General features: G+C 40.7%; 1 protein-coding gene across 3 annotated transcripts in view; it reads left to right on the top strand.

The window, feature by feature from the left end:
* Positions 1–2,518: 2,518 nt before the first annotated feature.
* The window catches only part of CRPPA (CDP-L-ribitol pyrophosphorylase A), a 296,085-nt gene continuing 281,218 nt past the window's right edge, over positions 2,519–17,385 (top strand). For all 3 annotated transcript variants that reach the window (XM_065884349.1, XM_065884350.1, XM_065884351.1), the window contains exons 1-2: positions 2,519–2,775; positions 14,349–14,625. In XM_065884349.1, the coding sequence (XP_065740421.1) occupies positions 2,519–2,775; positions 14,349–14,625 (534 nt within the window). The remainder of the gene's footprint in view (positions 2,776–14,348; positions 14,626–17,385) is intronic.

Genomic DNA, 17,385 nt, shown 5'->3' on the forward strand with positions numbered 1-17,385 from the left:
GAAAATTCTCTAATAATGATAATAATAATAAAATCCCCAAGATAAATCTTCCACGGTACACTGACATGTAGAAACAAACCAAACACAGGAACTGTAGGCCTTTCAGATACAAAGACAAGAGCCACTTCCATTTAATGGGTATTTCTATACGCATTGAAAAGTAAAGACTTCCCTGGTGGCGCAGTGGTTAAGAATCCGCCTGCCAATACAGGGGACATGGGTTCGAGTCCTGGTCTGGGAAGATCCCACATGCCGCGTTGCAACTAAGCCCGTGCACCACAACTACTGAGCCCATCTGCCACAACTACTGAAGTCCGAGCACCTAGAGCCCGTGCTCCGCAACAAGAGAAGCCACCTTAATGAGAGGCTTGCACACCACAACGAAGAGTAGCCCCCGCTCGCTGCAAATAAAAAGAAAGCCCGCACACAGCAACTGAAGACCCAACGTAGCCATAAATTAGAAAAAAAAAAAGTAACATGGAAACTACATACTTTACCCAAAGTATGCATAATAAGGAATTACTTACGTCCATATAAAATGGCTCAGAAAAAAACTTTGCTTCTCATATTATGATATACAAATACTTTGCTTCTCATATTATGATATATAAATAAAGTCTGTCCTTTTTTTCAGTACAAGTCTATATATTAAACATGGTTAACATACGCTGTGTAAGATCTACGGGTTCATAGTGAACAGAGTTAATATATTTGTTCTAAGAACAGAACTAAATCAATATAATAAGATTCTGGCTAAATTTTCAAAGTTTAATTATATTAATGATTATATAGAAATTAATATAACAAGACCTTTATTACTATGCTATTTTTGCTCAAGAATAAGGAAATGAAGAATAACTTTAGCTCCACAAGTGAGGTTTAAAGATCAATATTAATAGAAACAATTATTTGATTGCTTTTCTGCCTCTGTAGGTAGACTCATTTATTCATTTGCCCACCAATTAGTCAACATGTATTAATAGAATGCATACTATAGGTTAGATACGGGTGGTGGTGCTACAAAGTGAAATGTATTACGATGCCTACTTTTCAACTGAGTCAGTGATCTGACAAATTTCAAGTAGAATGGAGCTAAAGGTTGATTATAATATAAAAGGAACAAAAATAAAACTGATAGTGATTTTAATAATAAGATCAAATCAAAAGACAATAAAAGTAGAAAATTTAAATCTTAATTTTGTATGCTTCATTCTAAACTGGGAAAATGGCTAAAAATACTAAATTGGAATATTATAATCTGATAATATTTTCAGTGCTTAAAGACTCCTATTTTATGAATCTTATATTTACTACTGATGGGTGAAGATTGATAAATTAGCAAATATTTAATTATATATACTGCGATTGTCATTCATTCATTCAATCAGTGGCTTATTCAATGAATATTTATTAAACTTCCCTTATATTCCAGGACCTGGGGACACAACCCAAACCAAAAAAGTAAGGACCCTGCTCTCAAGGAGTTTACATTCCAGGGGCCTAATACAATCTGCTCTGACACTCCAAATACTTTAGTACATTTTCATGGGAAGCACTGACAGCAAAGACAGTAGTAAATAAGGGCATGATACGCTTCAGGCCTGGAATTTTTCAACTTTGGCTGTACTTCTGTGCAAAGGCCATTAGGTGTGCAATCTTACACAAGTTACTTAAACATTTTACCCTTATTTCCGCCTCTGTAAAAGAGGAACAGTAATAGCTGGGTTCTCCTGGAGATTAAATGAGATAATGTGCGCCGACTATTCAGCAATTATTAGTATTATCGCTTTGGCTCCATGGTTCCAAAAAAACGTGCCTGCTCATTAGAATCACCTGGGGATATCTTTAAACTCTCAGACCACACACCAGGCCAATTAAACCCAATCTCTGAGGGTGGGACATAGGCGTCAGCATTTTTTGAGCTCCCCAGGTGTTTCCAATTTGCAGAAATTTGGGAACGGCTGCAGTTTGGCTCACTGATATTTCATAATAACATTTGCCCATCCACCTATCTTTACCACAGATGGAACCAGGATGCCTCATGAGCGAATGAAAGCCATATAACTAAGGTGCACATTTTTCTGTCTCATCTCGTGGCTCGCATCCAAATCTCTTCAAATCTCTTCAAGGGGAGAGGGATGGGAGGGAGTCCTGACCCCTACTGCCTGCGCACAGCTGTTAAGGTTTAAGGAGACCCTTAGGCATATAGGGAGGGCTGACACTTCCACCTGCGGCGACTGCTGGGCCTGCCAGAGGAGAAGCCGGGAGCCGGGAAAGCCAGCCCTTCCGGGGCGCTGGGCTCTGGACAGAGGCCGAAGACGCGCCGGGAGGGAAGACCGGCAGCTGGATCGTCCCCTAGGGCCGTACAACGGCCTGGCCCGCGCGGCTCGGGTGGGCGCTGTCTGTGTGCGCGCTTTGCCCTTGCCCGCCCTCCCCGCTGCGACCCCAGCCTAGGGCAGGAGCAGAGCCCAGGCGCAGTGGCCAGGGGCGAGGAGGGCCCGCCCCGCCGCTCGCCGCCATGGAGTCATGGCCGCCTGGCGGCTCTGGGCCGGCGGAGGCCGGGCGTCGCCCGCGCGGCTTGCGCGGCGCCGACTTGGCGGCTTCGGCCTCCTTGCTGAGCGGGGCCGGGGCCGAAGCCGGGTGCAGCGCGCCGGCCGTGGCGGCCGTTTTGCCGGCGGGGGGGAGCGGGGAGAGGATGGGCGTCCCCACCCCGAAGCAGTTCTGCCCCATCCTGGAGAGGCCGCTCATCAGCTACACCCTGCAGGCCCTGGAGAGGTAATGCGGCGCCAAGCGCGCCTTGCGGTCCCCGGCCCCCTGCTCCCCGCCCTCAAGCCCAGGGCAGCCCGCGCGCGGCACCTGCTCCAGTAGCTGTGCTCGCGCTGACACCCGCTCTCGGCGGACAGCGGGGCCGGACTCCACCCGCTCGGTCATTCCAGTTCGGGCTCCATTCCCGCTAGCCCTTCACGGAAGGGGAGCTCTGGCCCTTTAACAGACGGGCGCGGAGCCTGGGGCTGCCCTACGGAGCCCTTTACTGCTCCAGCCGCCGGCCTGTGGAGCTGCCCTCAAGACTGACTGGGTTAGCGCGGGGGACGTTTAGTTCTAACCCCGGGGCCTGTGGGGACTAATGGGAAGCTGGTTTAGGAGTCTCCCTGTCCCATATTCTCTCTCACACTCATTCTTCACTCTCAGCGGCTATCTCCGCGCATGCGTGGGTGATGAGTTGCAAATTAGATTAAAATCTAGTTGCAAACTAGATTTTACTTGCCAAGATAGTTTTATGGGCCTTTGGTCATTCTTTTTATCAACTGTTAACAAATATTAACTGAGTATCTAATATGAGACATACTGTGCTAATTACTAGGTACTGAAGGTGGACCGAGAAGCAGGATTTAATCCAAACCTTTCCATGGTGGAAACGGATTTAAGGGCGCTAACTACATGCTGTATATTCGAAAACGGACTAGCTGGGGAAATGGAAAAGGAATGGGATAAGGAGGACCAGGGGAGTAGTAGTGAGGATCGAAGGAGGTGAAAAGGAAGGGTATGTTATTTTAGCTTGCTTTTAGCCGTGTGTAATAGCTGGAGGGATGGGAAGCGGGGGGAGTACAAAGGTCCACATAGGTGGTGTTATGGTGTTGAAACTTACAGAAGCCAGTGTGGAGCTGTGGGAATATGTTTTCACGTGGATTGACATGAACCATTTGCTTTAGGAGGCTTTAATGAAGATGAAGCTAATGAGGTTGTAGTCAAAGGACAGTAGCCTGTTATCCAGAAAACAGACCCCTACCTCCCACGCTTTCACACACCCCAGAAGCCAAAGGCCCCAGTTGCTTTGCATATGGTAATTTTTCCAAATGACACTATTCAGAAAGTAAGTGGAAGTGTAAAGACCCATAATCACCTTTGATTCGTGGCTGGTGGTTACTTGTGAAACTCATACAAACATGGAAAGAGTTCCAGGTGCTTCTTTTGCTTCTGTAGTTTTCCATTTCTCTGAGTAGTTGATTCATGCTACTCCAATATTCCAGTGTCACAGATACTGTGACAACGTAGCTCATTTATGCAGGTAATATTAGGGGACACAATAGAGCTTGGCCAGCAGGATCTTTATTAAGCATTTAGATGTAAGGGAGTGCAGACGTTTCTATGTTGAGTTTTCCTTCGTATGGAAAAAAACGCCACAAAACTTCTGTATTTGCAGTTTTGCCTCTTCTGAGGCAGCAGGAGATAGGTGGATATTAAAAAATATCAATTTTAAAGTACAAGAATGTTCTGGAAAGGCCTTGTTGATGTAAAATAAGATGGAACACTTCTGTTTTTACTTAATTTGATCACAGCGGTAATAAAATCCTAATAGCAGTAGTAACTAATCAAAACCTCCATTTTGAAATACTTCCGGGATCATTCTTTGTGAACATTTACAATGCCTGAAGAACTTATGGAATATGGTTATTTTGGAGTATGTCTCAGGAAATCCTTGGAAACCTTGTATCACAGGGGTGTATATACGGGTGCTTCTCAGCCATTTGCCAAATGTAAGCCCTTCTATTGGTAAAAGATGAGCTCCGTAGACTGCTGATAGTTTTCCTAGAGTGTGGTGCTGAAAGGCCTTTCATCCCGAAAGATAAATTATGGAAGTTCCTGTCTTTTGGAACTGAGAGTCAATGTAAAGAACTAATGAGTATTTAGAAGGAGGTTACCCCTGAATTTGGCCCCAAAATGGGATAGGGAAATGCAAAAAAAATGACTAGTTTGGTTTTCAGTTAATGCCATGTGAACATTTATTTCTACTCATTGACTTACCTACGCAAAGCAAGTAAAAATGTATAGCCATACAAAGGAAACAAGAAAGCAAAAGGAGGTGGGGCAGATACGAGAACAATAAAGCTCTAGAAGAAAGGAGGTGGAGGAGTGGTAACCAGTCAGTTTTAACAGGCTCAGGAGCCTTGGAGGTAGAAGAGCTGTGTTGGAAGCAAGTTGATTGCAGTCATAGAACCTTGGAAAGGCTCAGGAGTTAAAAGTACTAATTAAGGTAGGGCAGACAGGGAACAACTGTCTACAGCTGTAAAGGCAACTGGTTGAAACCTTCAAAAAAAAAAAAAAAAACAGGCTCCCAGATCCCTGTCAGAACACTGGAGGCTTAGCGTCAGGCTCAGAACCAGTACAGCCAATGGCAGAGTGAAGTGCTCCATGGCCATAAAGAAATGAAGAGCTACATTCTCATTTTCGAATGAGATGCTTAGCGCTTAAGGTAGACTCAAGGAAGTACTTTACTTTTCAAACGTGCTATGCATTAAAGCACCTGTCTTTGCATAACTGAGAAGTTGGAGGAGACATTGAGAGGTTTGTCTTGTGACTTGTCTGGGACTTCATACTGTTTTTCTGCTTCAGTTGAAATTGGAAAAATACACATTTTTCTAGTTTAGCCACAGTTTACTTGTGTGCCTTTGAAATTTCTTAAACTAATTATCAGATGAAATGAGATTTAAAAGAATCTCTGAACCCTCAATTCTTAAACATGTTGGCTAAAGGCTTTCGCTGGACCAATGGAGGCTCAAAGTCCATCTGAACTAGTTGTGTGTGGGTATATATTACAATTAGCTTTTATATGTGTAGAAGAATATATATGGGCTTCCCTGGTGGCGCAGTGGTTGAGAGTCCGCCTGCCGATGCAGGGGACACGGGTTCGTGCCCTGGTCCGGGAGGATCCCGCATGCCGCGGAGCGGCTGGGCCCGTGAGCCGTGGCCGCTGAGCCTGCGCATCCGGAGCCTGTGCTCCGCAACGGGAGAGGCCACAGCAGTGAGAGGCCCGTGTACCGCAGGAGAAAAAAAAAAAAAAAAAAAAAAAAAAAAGAATATATATGTTTAGATGTTCACAAAGTGTATTGAGATTATGCGCTTTGTTCAGATCTGTGCATTACAGGCGTTATACTAAAAGGATCAAGTGTGACTAATTTGTAGGTTGTAGTAAGAACAGGTCTTCAGAAGATGACTAAAAACATTTCTAGGAGTTTTAAAGTTTCATTTTGGCCTTTTAGGGGGAATTAAAATATAAATTGAACCACAGATTATAACTTGAAGAGAGCTTTGGTTTTTCTTATTTTGTTAACAAGGAACTGAGGTCAAGGGTATTAATCCTTCTCATAACGATTTATGACCTGAGTTTGCAGAAGGAAGCGTTGCTCTAAGAAATCATGTGTCAGTGGTGGTATTGGCAGGGGCCTAAAGCTCTGACAGTTCGGTTGTAAGATCTACTCGCAGTCGATCAAGTGATATCTAAATTTTACTGGTTAAAAAAGAAAAATGTATTCCCAGGTCTGAAATAGGAAGTAAAAATTCCTGCTGGCAGTCTAATTTCTGGCTTCAAATTTCTAGGGAAAGAAAGTGTTATTAAGGAGAGCTGGTTACCTGGAATAGCTAAATAGACTCAAATGACAGCTACAATGAAAGCAAGTCACAGAGGCACACTTTGGCCATGCTTATTCAGACTCCTGGTGGCTGTGGACTAGGTGGGAATTTCCCTGACAATAGATTTGAACAAAGTCAGGCACAGCCCTCTCCATAGCTCAGGAGGCTTCTTGAGTTCTTGAGGACACTGCTTAAGATGTTTCTTGATAAGGTTCCATGCTCATCAAAACCTGTTATTATAAATTGGCTTCCCATAGAAACCTTTTATAGGAAGAAAATATGCTGTTGCATTGGTAAAGAACTTTGTGGACGTTGTGATAGTAATGTGTATCGTTGTATATTAATACGTTGGCATTCAAATTCATGTTTCAGAGCCTTTTTAGTTTGGTTAATGTGAGTTAGGCTCCTCGGGTCTGATAAATCCAGATGAAAAATTCATTTTGTCAATTGGTATGTTCTGGAAACCATGGATTTTGTGATTGAGACTGGGTGGCTTTCTTATTACTTGGAAAATCGATGAAAGTCCATTTTTAGTAACTGTTAAAGACTCCATGGTGTTTTACAGTGGATTAACTTATGGCTTATTTGATCTTCTGAAGGTTTTCTTTCTTTTTTTTTTTTGCGGTGCGCGGGCCTCTCACTGCCGCGGCCTCTCCCGTTGCGGAGCACAGGCTCCGGACACGCAGGCTCAGCGGCCATGGCTCACGGGCCCAGCCGCTCTGCGGCATGTGGGGTCTTACCGGACCGGGGCACGAACCCGTGTCCCCTGCATCAGCAGGCGGACTCGCAACCACTGCGCCACCAGGGAAGCCCTGAAAGTTTTCTTTTAATATTTTTTGTGTACTTAAAAAAATGGTTCTGTCCTACTGTGTTTCTGAAAACCATTGCAAATTCTGTTAGAACAAGAGAATAGAAAGCAAGCATAAATGTTAATTGAAATGAGCAATATTGATTGCTTGAATTAAGCTGAAAGTAGGAATAGAGTAGGGAAGACAGGAGAAATATGTAGAAGATAGGAATTGGCAATTTTTAGTGATTAATTATACTAAGGATTCAGAAAAAGAGATGAATTTAGGATGCTTTTGAGTGATTGCTCAGATATATGAATTTGACTTAAACATTTTGTCTGGATGCTTCATTAATAAAAGGGTTAAGTCTGAGTCAAGGGAAGGAAGAGGCCTGTATTGTAGAAGAAATAGAGTGGGACTGTGTTTTGCACAGGTCAGATGATTGGAGATTTCAGTTCCCATTGGCACCCCTGTGGCTACTGTGAGACGAGAGAAGACCAGGACTGGTAGTCTGGGCTTGACCAGTGGAAGCCTTCATGGGCCATATTAAAGAGACTTGACATTGTCAAGGCAGTCAGGGGCCAGCCCCTTTACACCAATTCGGTATTTTCCTTGTAAAATATCAGGGTGTTTATGGAGAAGGAGGAATCTATAAATTATGGCCACAGTACAATCCCGAGGCCTAATTTCCATGACAACTGTCATGTAAGTGAGCCATAGCTGTCACTGTCTCTTGGGGCCAAACTTGTGCAGCCTGGGTGAGAGCACTTAAGGAGTGTTAACAGCGCCTGATTTTTCCATCTGTTTTTATTTATTTATTTTAAATATTTATTTATTTGGCTGCGCCGGATCTGTAGTTGCAGCGTGCGGGATCTAGTTTCCTGACCAGGGATCGAACCCGGGCCCCCTGCATTGGGAGTGTGGAGTCTTAACTGCTGGACCACCAGGGAAGTCCCTGCATCTGTTTTTTAAAAGCATTTGTTTAAATCTACTTTCAACTGATCTTGTTAAACTGTCTGAGCACAATATACCTGTAAGTAATATTTATTTTTTAAATATAATGCACATATTAATAGAAATATATTTAAATATAACCTTAAAATATTCTGGGAGAAGATTACATCTAAGATACTGTATTTTTTCCTCAAATTGTCGGTAGGTGTAATGGAGCTTGAGGTTAGGTTTGTATTTGCCTATGGAATGTGCTAGGAAGGAAATACTCAGAACTTGATAAAATCCAGCTACAGGGGGTTCAGTGTGGACTTGCCTTCAGCTAAGGAGGTCGACCAGATTCATTTATTCAGCAAATATTTGTTCACTAGGCACTGTGTGAGGTACTTAAGGCCTTTCTTAGTGCCATGATTCTACATATTAAATTTTAATACTGTAAAAGGCTTTTAATTCTATACCTAGAAAAGTATGTGACTAAATCCTTCGAAACACAAACAGTACTTAAAAAGGCTTGCAAGTGCTGAATGTATGCTTGGTTACTGAACAAAATAGCATAACAAGCCCATTATCTCTTAAGAGTTGTGTAAGACAGCTTTCCGAACTTTTTTATTGTGACCTGTTATGAGAATTAGATTTTGCTCATGACTCAGTGACACATACTTAACTACATCCAACATATTTGAAAGAGAATTTCATGAAAACAATCTGTCCTTACTACTTGCTATACATTAGAATTTTACTATTGTATTAATTTCTATTGACTCAAAACTGTTAATCTTAACTTACAAAATTGATTTGATGATACTCTAATGGGTCCTGAAATCTGCAGTTTGAGAAACACTTGTTTAAATCATTTTTCTATTTAGAGCCTCATAAAATTGTTTGAGAAGTCTTAGGCCACGAGTATATCTGTCTAATCTATATCTACTTTTTTGGACTGCTTTCTGTTTGATGGAACATAGGTAATCATTTTGTAGATATTTTAAGGCATTCCAGTAAAATTGGGATTGACCTTTGGGAGTTCATTAACTCAGACGTTTGAATGACTACTGTCAAGCAATGTCCTATCTTTTTCCCTCTTCATTATTCTATATTTTAATATTTAATTTCATGTAAGTTTTGGTCAAAAAAGCAACTTGTTTTTAAAATTTGCTTTTAGCTTATTTTTTCTGATAGAATAGACTATGGAAAGTAAAAGGTGATAGGTTAGGGCACAGGTAAAGCTCTTGCCTTAGAAAAAAATCCTGTCCACTGATATAGTTGAACATGTACTTGAAACTTATCTATTTAAAAAAAAGCAAACTTAGTGTGATGTCTTATTAATAAAGTGTGATGTCCTATTAATAAACTAAATAGATTTGATTACTTTTACACTTTTCTATAAACTCAAGAGCACATTTTATTTCTAATTGTTTAAGCTTCCTCTTATCCATTGATTCCTTTAACAGGTACTTCTTTTTTTAAAATATTTATTTATTTTTTGGCTACGTTGGGTCTTCATTGTTCTGTGCGGGCTTTCTCTAGTTGCGGTGAGCAGGGGCCACTCTTCATTGCTGTGTGCGGCCTTCTCATCGCAGTGGCTTCTCTTGTTGTGGATCATGAGCTCTAGGTGCACGGGCTTCAGTAGTTGTGGCACGTGGACTCAGTAGTTGTGGCTCACAAGCTCTAGAGCTCAGGCTTAGTAGTTGTGGCACACAGGCTTAGTTGCTCCGTGGCATGTGGGATCTTCCCGGACCAGGGCTCGAACCCGTGTCCCCTGCATTGGCAGGCGGATTCTTAACCACTGTGCCACCAGGGAAGTCCAACAGATACTTTTTGATACATAGTCTGTGAGATCAAGAATTCTGCTGGTGTTTGTTATTGGATTACCAGTGACTAGTATAATGTCTGGCAAATGACAGATGCTTACTGGATGTTTTCTGAATGACTAAGTGAACCCATGAATGAAGGAATACTTATGCTTAAGTTGTAAGAAATAAACTTGACCATGTTTTGACCACAAATGCAGCATTATTGTTCAAAATAAATGGATTGCTGGGGACATGACGATCCAGACGTGATTTTTTTTTTTCTCTCATGGATTTTATGACCTCTCAGTGTTAGTGCTTTTACAGAGGTTTATAGTGTGAGCTCCAAAGTCAGAGTGGGGTATACCCAGGTCCTTTCGTTTCCTCGCTGTATAATCATGGGCAGGTCACTGCCTCTGTGCCATCTGTGAAATGGAGATAATAGTGATTTCTTTTGGGGCCGATATGACTATTAAGTGAAATATTACAGACACATGCTCCAAACAGTACATGGCACTTAGCCAACAATTAATACATCTTAGTTACTATTGCTACTATTAATATTACTGAAAGCTTAGTATATGCCAAGCCCTGGGATATAGTCTTTGCTTTTTGTGGGTTGGCAGCCTGGTGAGGGAGGTAAAAATGAAACAGTAAGACTGATAAGACTCTCTAGCGATAAGAGTGCTCTGGGAGCTGAGAGCAGAGATGCCTCACCCAGAATGTCAAGGAAAGCTTGCTGGACGAGGCCACATCTGAACTGACAGCTGAAGAACAGTAGGACTCAGCCAGGAGTGGGTGGGGGTGGAGGAATTATGAGGAGGGGGGATAATGTTGAGAGGCAGAGGAAGCAGCGTAAGCGGAGACCTGGATGTGAGACAATGTGGCGGTCACAGAAAGAGGGGCATGGCAGAGACCAAGTGGTGCAGGGAGAAGAAGGCCGAGATCAGGTCCTGCTCAAGAGCCAGCAGGGGATGGCCTAAGGTTTACACTTGAGGGAGGTCATCTAGAAGTGGTAGGGTGGATTGTGTTGATTAACTGAGAAGGAGGAGATGAGCTGAGAGGCTATTGCAGAAATAATGGGAGAGATGGCTGCCTGGGTCACAGCTCTGCCAGTGGAGACAGAACCTTGGGAAAGAACCTTACATCTAGGGGGCACTGAGAAACTGTCACTTGCTAAGGACTTGGTTAAGCACAGTATAAGTTTTAAACCATGTAAATAGAGTAAGTTCTAGCAGTGTTAAATTTGCAGTGATAGAAGTGGGGGATGGATGGATTACAAAGCAAAGAGCAACCTACACTTAGTCATATTCCAGAATCCTCCTTATTGCCTATTCACATAACTACATCTTTTCTGGTCTGGTATTCTCTGAGTGGTGTTGCTTTGCTTTGCTTATGATTAAAAGTCCCCCAAGGTGTCTGACAAAACATAAGTAATCCCAGTCATCCTTGGAGCTTTAGAATCTAGAAATCAGAGTAAAGAGTCAAACTCATTGAAACAAAACAATCAGCAAACAGTATATTGCAGAGGGAAGGCATTCTCATTGATTTTCATTCTCTCTTCAGGTTGATGAGGAGAGCTTTCTGTTTTCATAATCCTTCAAACTATGCTATGTTGTAAGATCCTGGTAGATGAGACAGACCAAAATCATTTATTGATAAAACAAATAATTATCGAGTACCTACTAGGTGTAAAGCAATGGGCAAAACTGATATTGTCCTTGCCATCATGGAGCCTGCATTCTAGAAGATGGAATGTTGTATTTTGATGAAAAACGGTAAAAATATTTTTTTCAAGTAGTTTTTGGCATCAGATGGCAGTATAGGAAGATAAAGTACGATGTATTTGTGTATCAGATCCTTCTGATGTTTCCCATATGCGATAGTATAGAGTGTGAGGATTACATGAGTTAGGACATGACTAATGCTTAAGACTTAGTAAGTTAATCGATATTAGCTATTTCATATTAAGTGATAAATTATTTATTTTGCCAGTTTTTCTTACTGACTCAGGAAGATTACCATCTCTTAAATCTTATCCACAAGCACCATCTGATAGACAGGCTACCATCATTGTCTTGCTCGGACTTCAGCAGCAGCTTCCTACCTGGTCTGTCTGCATGCTTTCTCTACCCACTCTATTCTCCATCTTGCACCAGAGTAAAGTTTATGCTCTAAAATTAGAAGCTGCAATCACTCCTGTAAACATTTCCATGGAACTAAGTAGCTTAAAGCAACATAAATAACATTCTTAAACTTTTCGATGTCAGAAGTCAAAAAATCATTTTCACTAGGCTAAAATAAAGGTGTGAGCAGTGCTGTGTTCCTTTTGGAGGCTCTTGGGACAATCCATTTACTTGCCAGATGGCAGTCCATTTACTCAGGTTCTGGAGGTCACCTGCATTCTGGGACTTATGGTCCTGTGTCGTAATGAGTGCTGCATTTGTTACCACATCTTCTCCCTCGACTCACTTGCTTTTCTTTCACTCTTAAGGACTTTTGTGATTATATTGGACCGACCCAGATAGCCCAGGATGATCTCCAACTCAAGATCCTTAACTTAATTACATATAGAAAATTCTTTTGATAGGTAGGGTTACATATTCACAGGTTTTGGGAATTAGGTGATGGACATCATTTGGGGGTTATTATTCTGCCTACCACAGTTCCCCTTATGTCATTGAACAGCATAGAATACTGGGGGAGGTGAGTATTAATTTGAGTGTAAATGTCCTGCATAAAGCTTTTCTCTAGATTCCTATTTTTTAAGGTTAAAGACTAGAACCCCTAATATGGCCTTGGAGGTCTCCATGGCCTAGCCCAGCCCATCACTTGTCTGTTCCTCCAGCCTCTTCATGGGCTCTTCTCTGTGCTTAAAGAACTCCCCTGCATTTCCTCCTAGTTTCTCAGAACCTTGCTACGGCCTCTGCTTAAACCATCCCTCTCTCTCTCCCTCCAAATCCTTTTGCCTATTTTCCTGCCCCTGCCACTTGAAGGGAAAACTCTGCTTCCTTAGGGAGCATTATCTTGGCCTTCTCTGTGCTGGTCACATATTGTGCCGCATGCGATCCTGGGGCCTGGACCTCTCCTTCACAGCACTGTATTGCGGCTTGGAGTTGTCGGTGTTCTCTTTTTTATCAGTAAGCTCTGTGAAAGCAGTAACTATTTCCATTGTATACTCAATTCTGATCATTTATTCAGTGCTCAATAAATATTTGTTGGAGGAATGGACTTAAAATGAAAGGATAGTGTGCCCTCAAGTCTTGGTTGTGTGCATCGTTGTAGTGCTGTCGTAGCCACAGGCAGAATGGGGTTTTGGATTATAGGAAGGGTTTGTTCAATAGCAGAAGGTAGGAGATGGTTAATTATTGAGTGAAGCAACCCAGTGTTTTTCATTTATCGATAGTTAATTTCATTATTGAGTAATTTTCAGACCCTACTTTCATCTCTTTAAAAGTGAGTACAAGACTTAACTGTCTAGCATGAGCATGTAGGATCTCAGAGGCTAAGAATGCCATTAAATTTTAAAGTGGCCTTTAATCAGAGTTGATACCATGGGCCAGAGGCTGTTTTCCTGGCTTGGGCCCGTCAGCTGAGGAACTTTGAGTGTATAATCATGTTAACCTCTGTTAACACTGGTCTTCAAGAGAATACTGCTCAACTTTACTGCAGCCACTGCCACTCAGCGCTGTGGACTGTTAGCATCTGTATGCCAGTAAGTCTAAAAGTGTTTCAGAACAGAGAAGAATTGCTTTGTTTTGTATCTGACTCAACAGATGAATTCCTTATTTTATATTTCATTAAAATATGAGTTTTCTCTTTTATTTGAGCCTGATTTATACTTATACAAACTTAATTAGCATAATTTCCCTATTTAAGCTAAAACATTTCACCTTGATGTAGGCAAAGTTTAGCTCAGCTATCCAGCTTTGTTGCCAAATCAATGGATTTCTTGAAAGAGACAGAACTTGTGGAATTCAAAAGTGCTTTGGGTTGTTCCTATTTAATGGAGAGAATTATTTGGGGAAAAAAAAGCAATTTAAAAGCATAATCTTAAATTTTTTCTCTCAGTCTACTGATGAATATACTAATTATTTAAATTTAACTTAAGAAATCTGTGATACATATCTATACCTAATCTATGCTTTGCAATATAGGTAATTTTACAGTGTATTGAAAAATACTACTTCTATTTATATTCATGTTTCTATAGTATGAGAAATTCAAATTCTTAATCAACCCCTTTACTAGACATGATTAAAAATGCATAACATTGACTTAGTTCGTAGCTTTCCATTTTTAATGTCCCTATGAAGATGTATTAGTAGTAATTAGTAACTCAGTTTTGTTACTAGATTAACTTTAGTCGTTTAAGAATCAATTGATATGAAATGTGTGCATACTTTCCTTATAGAGTATCTTGGATAAAGGACATTGTTGTGGCAGTAACTGGAGAGAACATGGAAGCAATGAAGTGTATTATTCAGAGGTACCAGCATAAAGGCATCTCTCTGGTTGAATCTGGAGTGACCCGCCACAGGTCAATTTTCAATGGACTAAAAGCACTGGCAGAGGATCAGCCCAACTGTAGACTCTCAAAGCCAGAAGTAGTGATTATCCATGATGCTGTGAGACCATTTGTGGAGGAAGATGTCCTCCTTAAAGTTGTCACAGCTGCTAAGGAACATGGGGTAAGTATTGAAATACTTCTGAGAATGGATAAAAGGGGCAAACGCTATAGCACATATTCATTTGCTGGATTTTGATGGAATTATATTCAGTATTTAAATGTCAACTTAATTAAAATGGGCAAGATGACATAAAACGTTATGCTAATTTGTTTTAGGAAGTTTATATTATTATAGATTGTGAGACTGTTCTGGAATTTCTTTTGCTAGGTAGTCATTTATCATAATGTAATATGAGCTATTTGGAGAAGAATGCAGTAATGTCATTAGAGTATAGATATGAATGGATGGACCTTAGCTGCATATTTAATTTCATTTCTTTACCTAAAAATGCCGGAGAGGGACTTCCTGACAGTCCAGTGGTTGGGACTCCGTGCTTCCAGTGCAGGGGGTGCAGGTTCGATCCCTGGTCGGGGAAGTAGGATCCCACATGCTGCGGCATGACAAAAAAAGCAAAAAAAGCCTAAGAATCTTGTAAGAGTCTAGGAGCTATGTGACTTAAAGCAAAAATACCCAAACAAACCTGGCTTATTTCACCCACTTTTTGTTTTAATTTTTTAGAAGTGGTTTATTTTTTTAGCACACACAGCCAGGCAAGATTTTCACACCCCTTAAAGTGAGTAATCTTAGGATGACAGAATTCTGTGTTCACTTCTCTTTCACCAAAATAAACACAGGATAGCAAAAGATCTGTTGTAATCTTTGGGACATATTTGTTTTTTTTTTAAATTACTGAGTAAAATCCTGTAAATGACATAATAGATACTAAACTGAAGTTTGCAGTTTAAATTTGAGACTTAGTGAAAATTTATGGCCCAGACTTAGTATAGTATAATAGAAATAGGCTGTAGGGGCTTCCCTGGTGGCACAGTGGTTGAGAGTCTGCCTGCTGATGCTGGGGACACGGGTTCGTGCCCCGGTCCGGGAAAATCCCACATTTTGCAGAGCGGCTGGGCCCGTGAGCCTTGGCTGCTGAGCCTGCGCGTCCGGAGCCTGTGCTCTGCAACGGGAGAGGCCACAACAGTGAGAGGTCCGCGTACCGCAAAAAAAAAAAAAAAAAAAGAGGCTGTAGAGTTGGACAGACTGAGGCCCAATTCTGTTTTTCTAATTATTAGTAGTATAATATGTTCAACTTTCTCAACTTCTTTGAGCTTATTTTCCTTTTAAAAATATAAATGCTAACTTGTAAGGTTGCTTTTAGGATTGGAAATTGTATATATGTTAACTACATAGTATAAAGTGCTAAGTATTTAAAGTGGTATTACTGTAAGAATAATTATAATATCTCAGATAATATTTTGTTTCAAAGATAGTAGACCAATGGAAGGAGTCATCTAAGCCTTCCTAGCCATCTGGGTGGCCAGGAAGTTATAAAATACTCAACTGGGAAAGATAGCCTGATTTCTATTTAGTTATCTATATGTATTTGGATTTTCATGTTCAGGAAATTGCTCCTGATTTCATCTCTCTACAACATGAATTTCTTTTACATTTAGACCTATGTAAGAATTCCACAGGTAAAATGAAACATTTTTCTTATTTTTAATATAACTTCTAAGTGGTATTTTGACGTAGTGAAAATTATGGCTCAGGAACATTAATGACCACAAAACTTTCTCACGGCTCCTGTGTTTTTTGTGACCTCTTCCTCTTTCCCCGGCTCCTAGATTGTGGAAGAGACAATGTGGCCAGGTGCAAGGGTGATGAGGAGGAATAAAAGAAGAAAGGATTTATAACTTTTAAGAATTTGAGTAAAACTTTACAAGTTTGAAAGTTCTTAGGGAAGACTATATAATTTGGGCGGTTAGAAAGTCTAGGCATACCATAGTACAATTAAATTATGGCTCTTTGCCTATGTTACCTTTTGGGAAAATAGCACTTAAAACTCATTGTGAAAAGCAAACATTTGGGTTTTTTGAGTATTCAGAGAATTTCTAAGATTGTTTATAAAGTGATTCTTTTGGTAGTATGTCTGAAAGGCAAAAGATTAATTTGCACCAATTAACAGGCTGAGAATGTCATTTAACAGGTGACTAATAAAACATAAACATATATAGCAGTTCGGTGGTTTTTTGTTAGTTGCAGATTTGTTGGAATTGCTTTTAGACTTTAATTTTCTTAAGTCGTTAATCGATATAATTTGTAAGATTCAGTCTCATTATGCCTTCTAAATAAAACAAATTATGTTTTAATAAAATCTGAAACTTTCCAGATACATTGAAAAGCTGGTTTAAAGCAAAATATTTACAACTAATGTAAGAAAACTTCAGAAATTTGGTGTCTAAGAAATACTGCCTTGTTTTTGATGGTGTTAAGGGAAATTTTCATAAGTGTAACATCATTATTAGTTTCATGCAGTTATAAGGAGCATGTTAAGGAGTTTATTGCCCTCATTAATGAGGGAACCAGACAGATGTTACAATTGATAGGGGAACAAATTTATATGGAATAAAAGAATGTTGAAATTAATTCACAAATAGACAAAACTTTTTTTCCCCACGGGACGAGGGGTGCCAGTTGAACCTTAACTGGGCAGAATCAATTGGCACGTTTATAGGCAAGAATGATTTTCCACTTACTATCAGTTACCTGTAATTTTTGAGAGTTGTAAAAGACCTCAAGGGCAATGAAAAGCTGGTTTCCGCTAATCAGGAACTGTATCTAAACGATACAGTTTTCAATCGGGGACACTTATTTTGCTTATTCTCATTGCCTTAGAATGTTGAGGATAGTGACCCAGTAGCCTCAGGAGATTCAGGCACT

The sequence above is a fragment of the Phocoena phocoena genome, chromosome 9, assembly GCF_963924675.1.
Source record: "Phocoena phocoena chromosome 9, mPhoPho1.1, whole genome shotgun sequence".
Taxonomy (NCBI): Eukaryota; Metazoa; Chordata; class Mammalia; order Artiodactyla; family Phocoenidae; genus Phocoena; species Phocoena phocoena.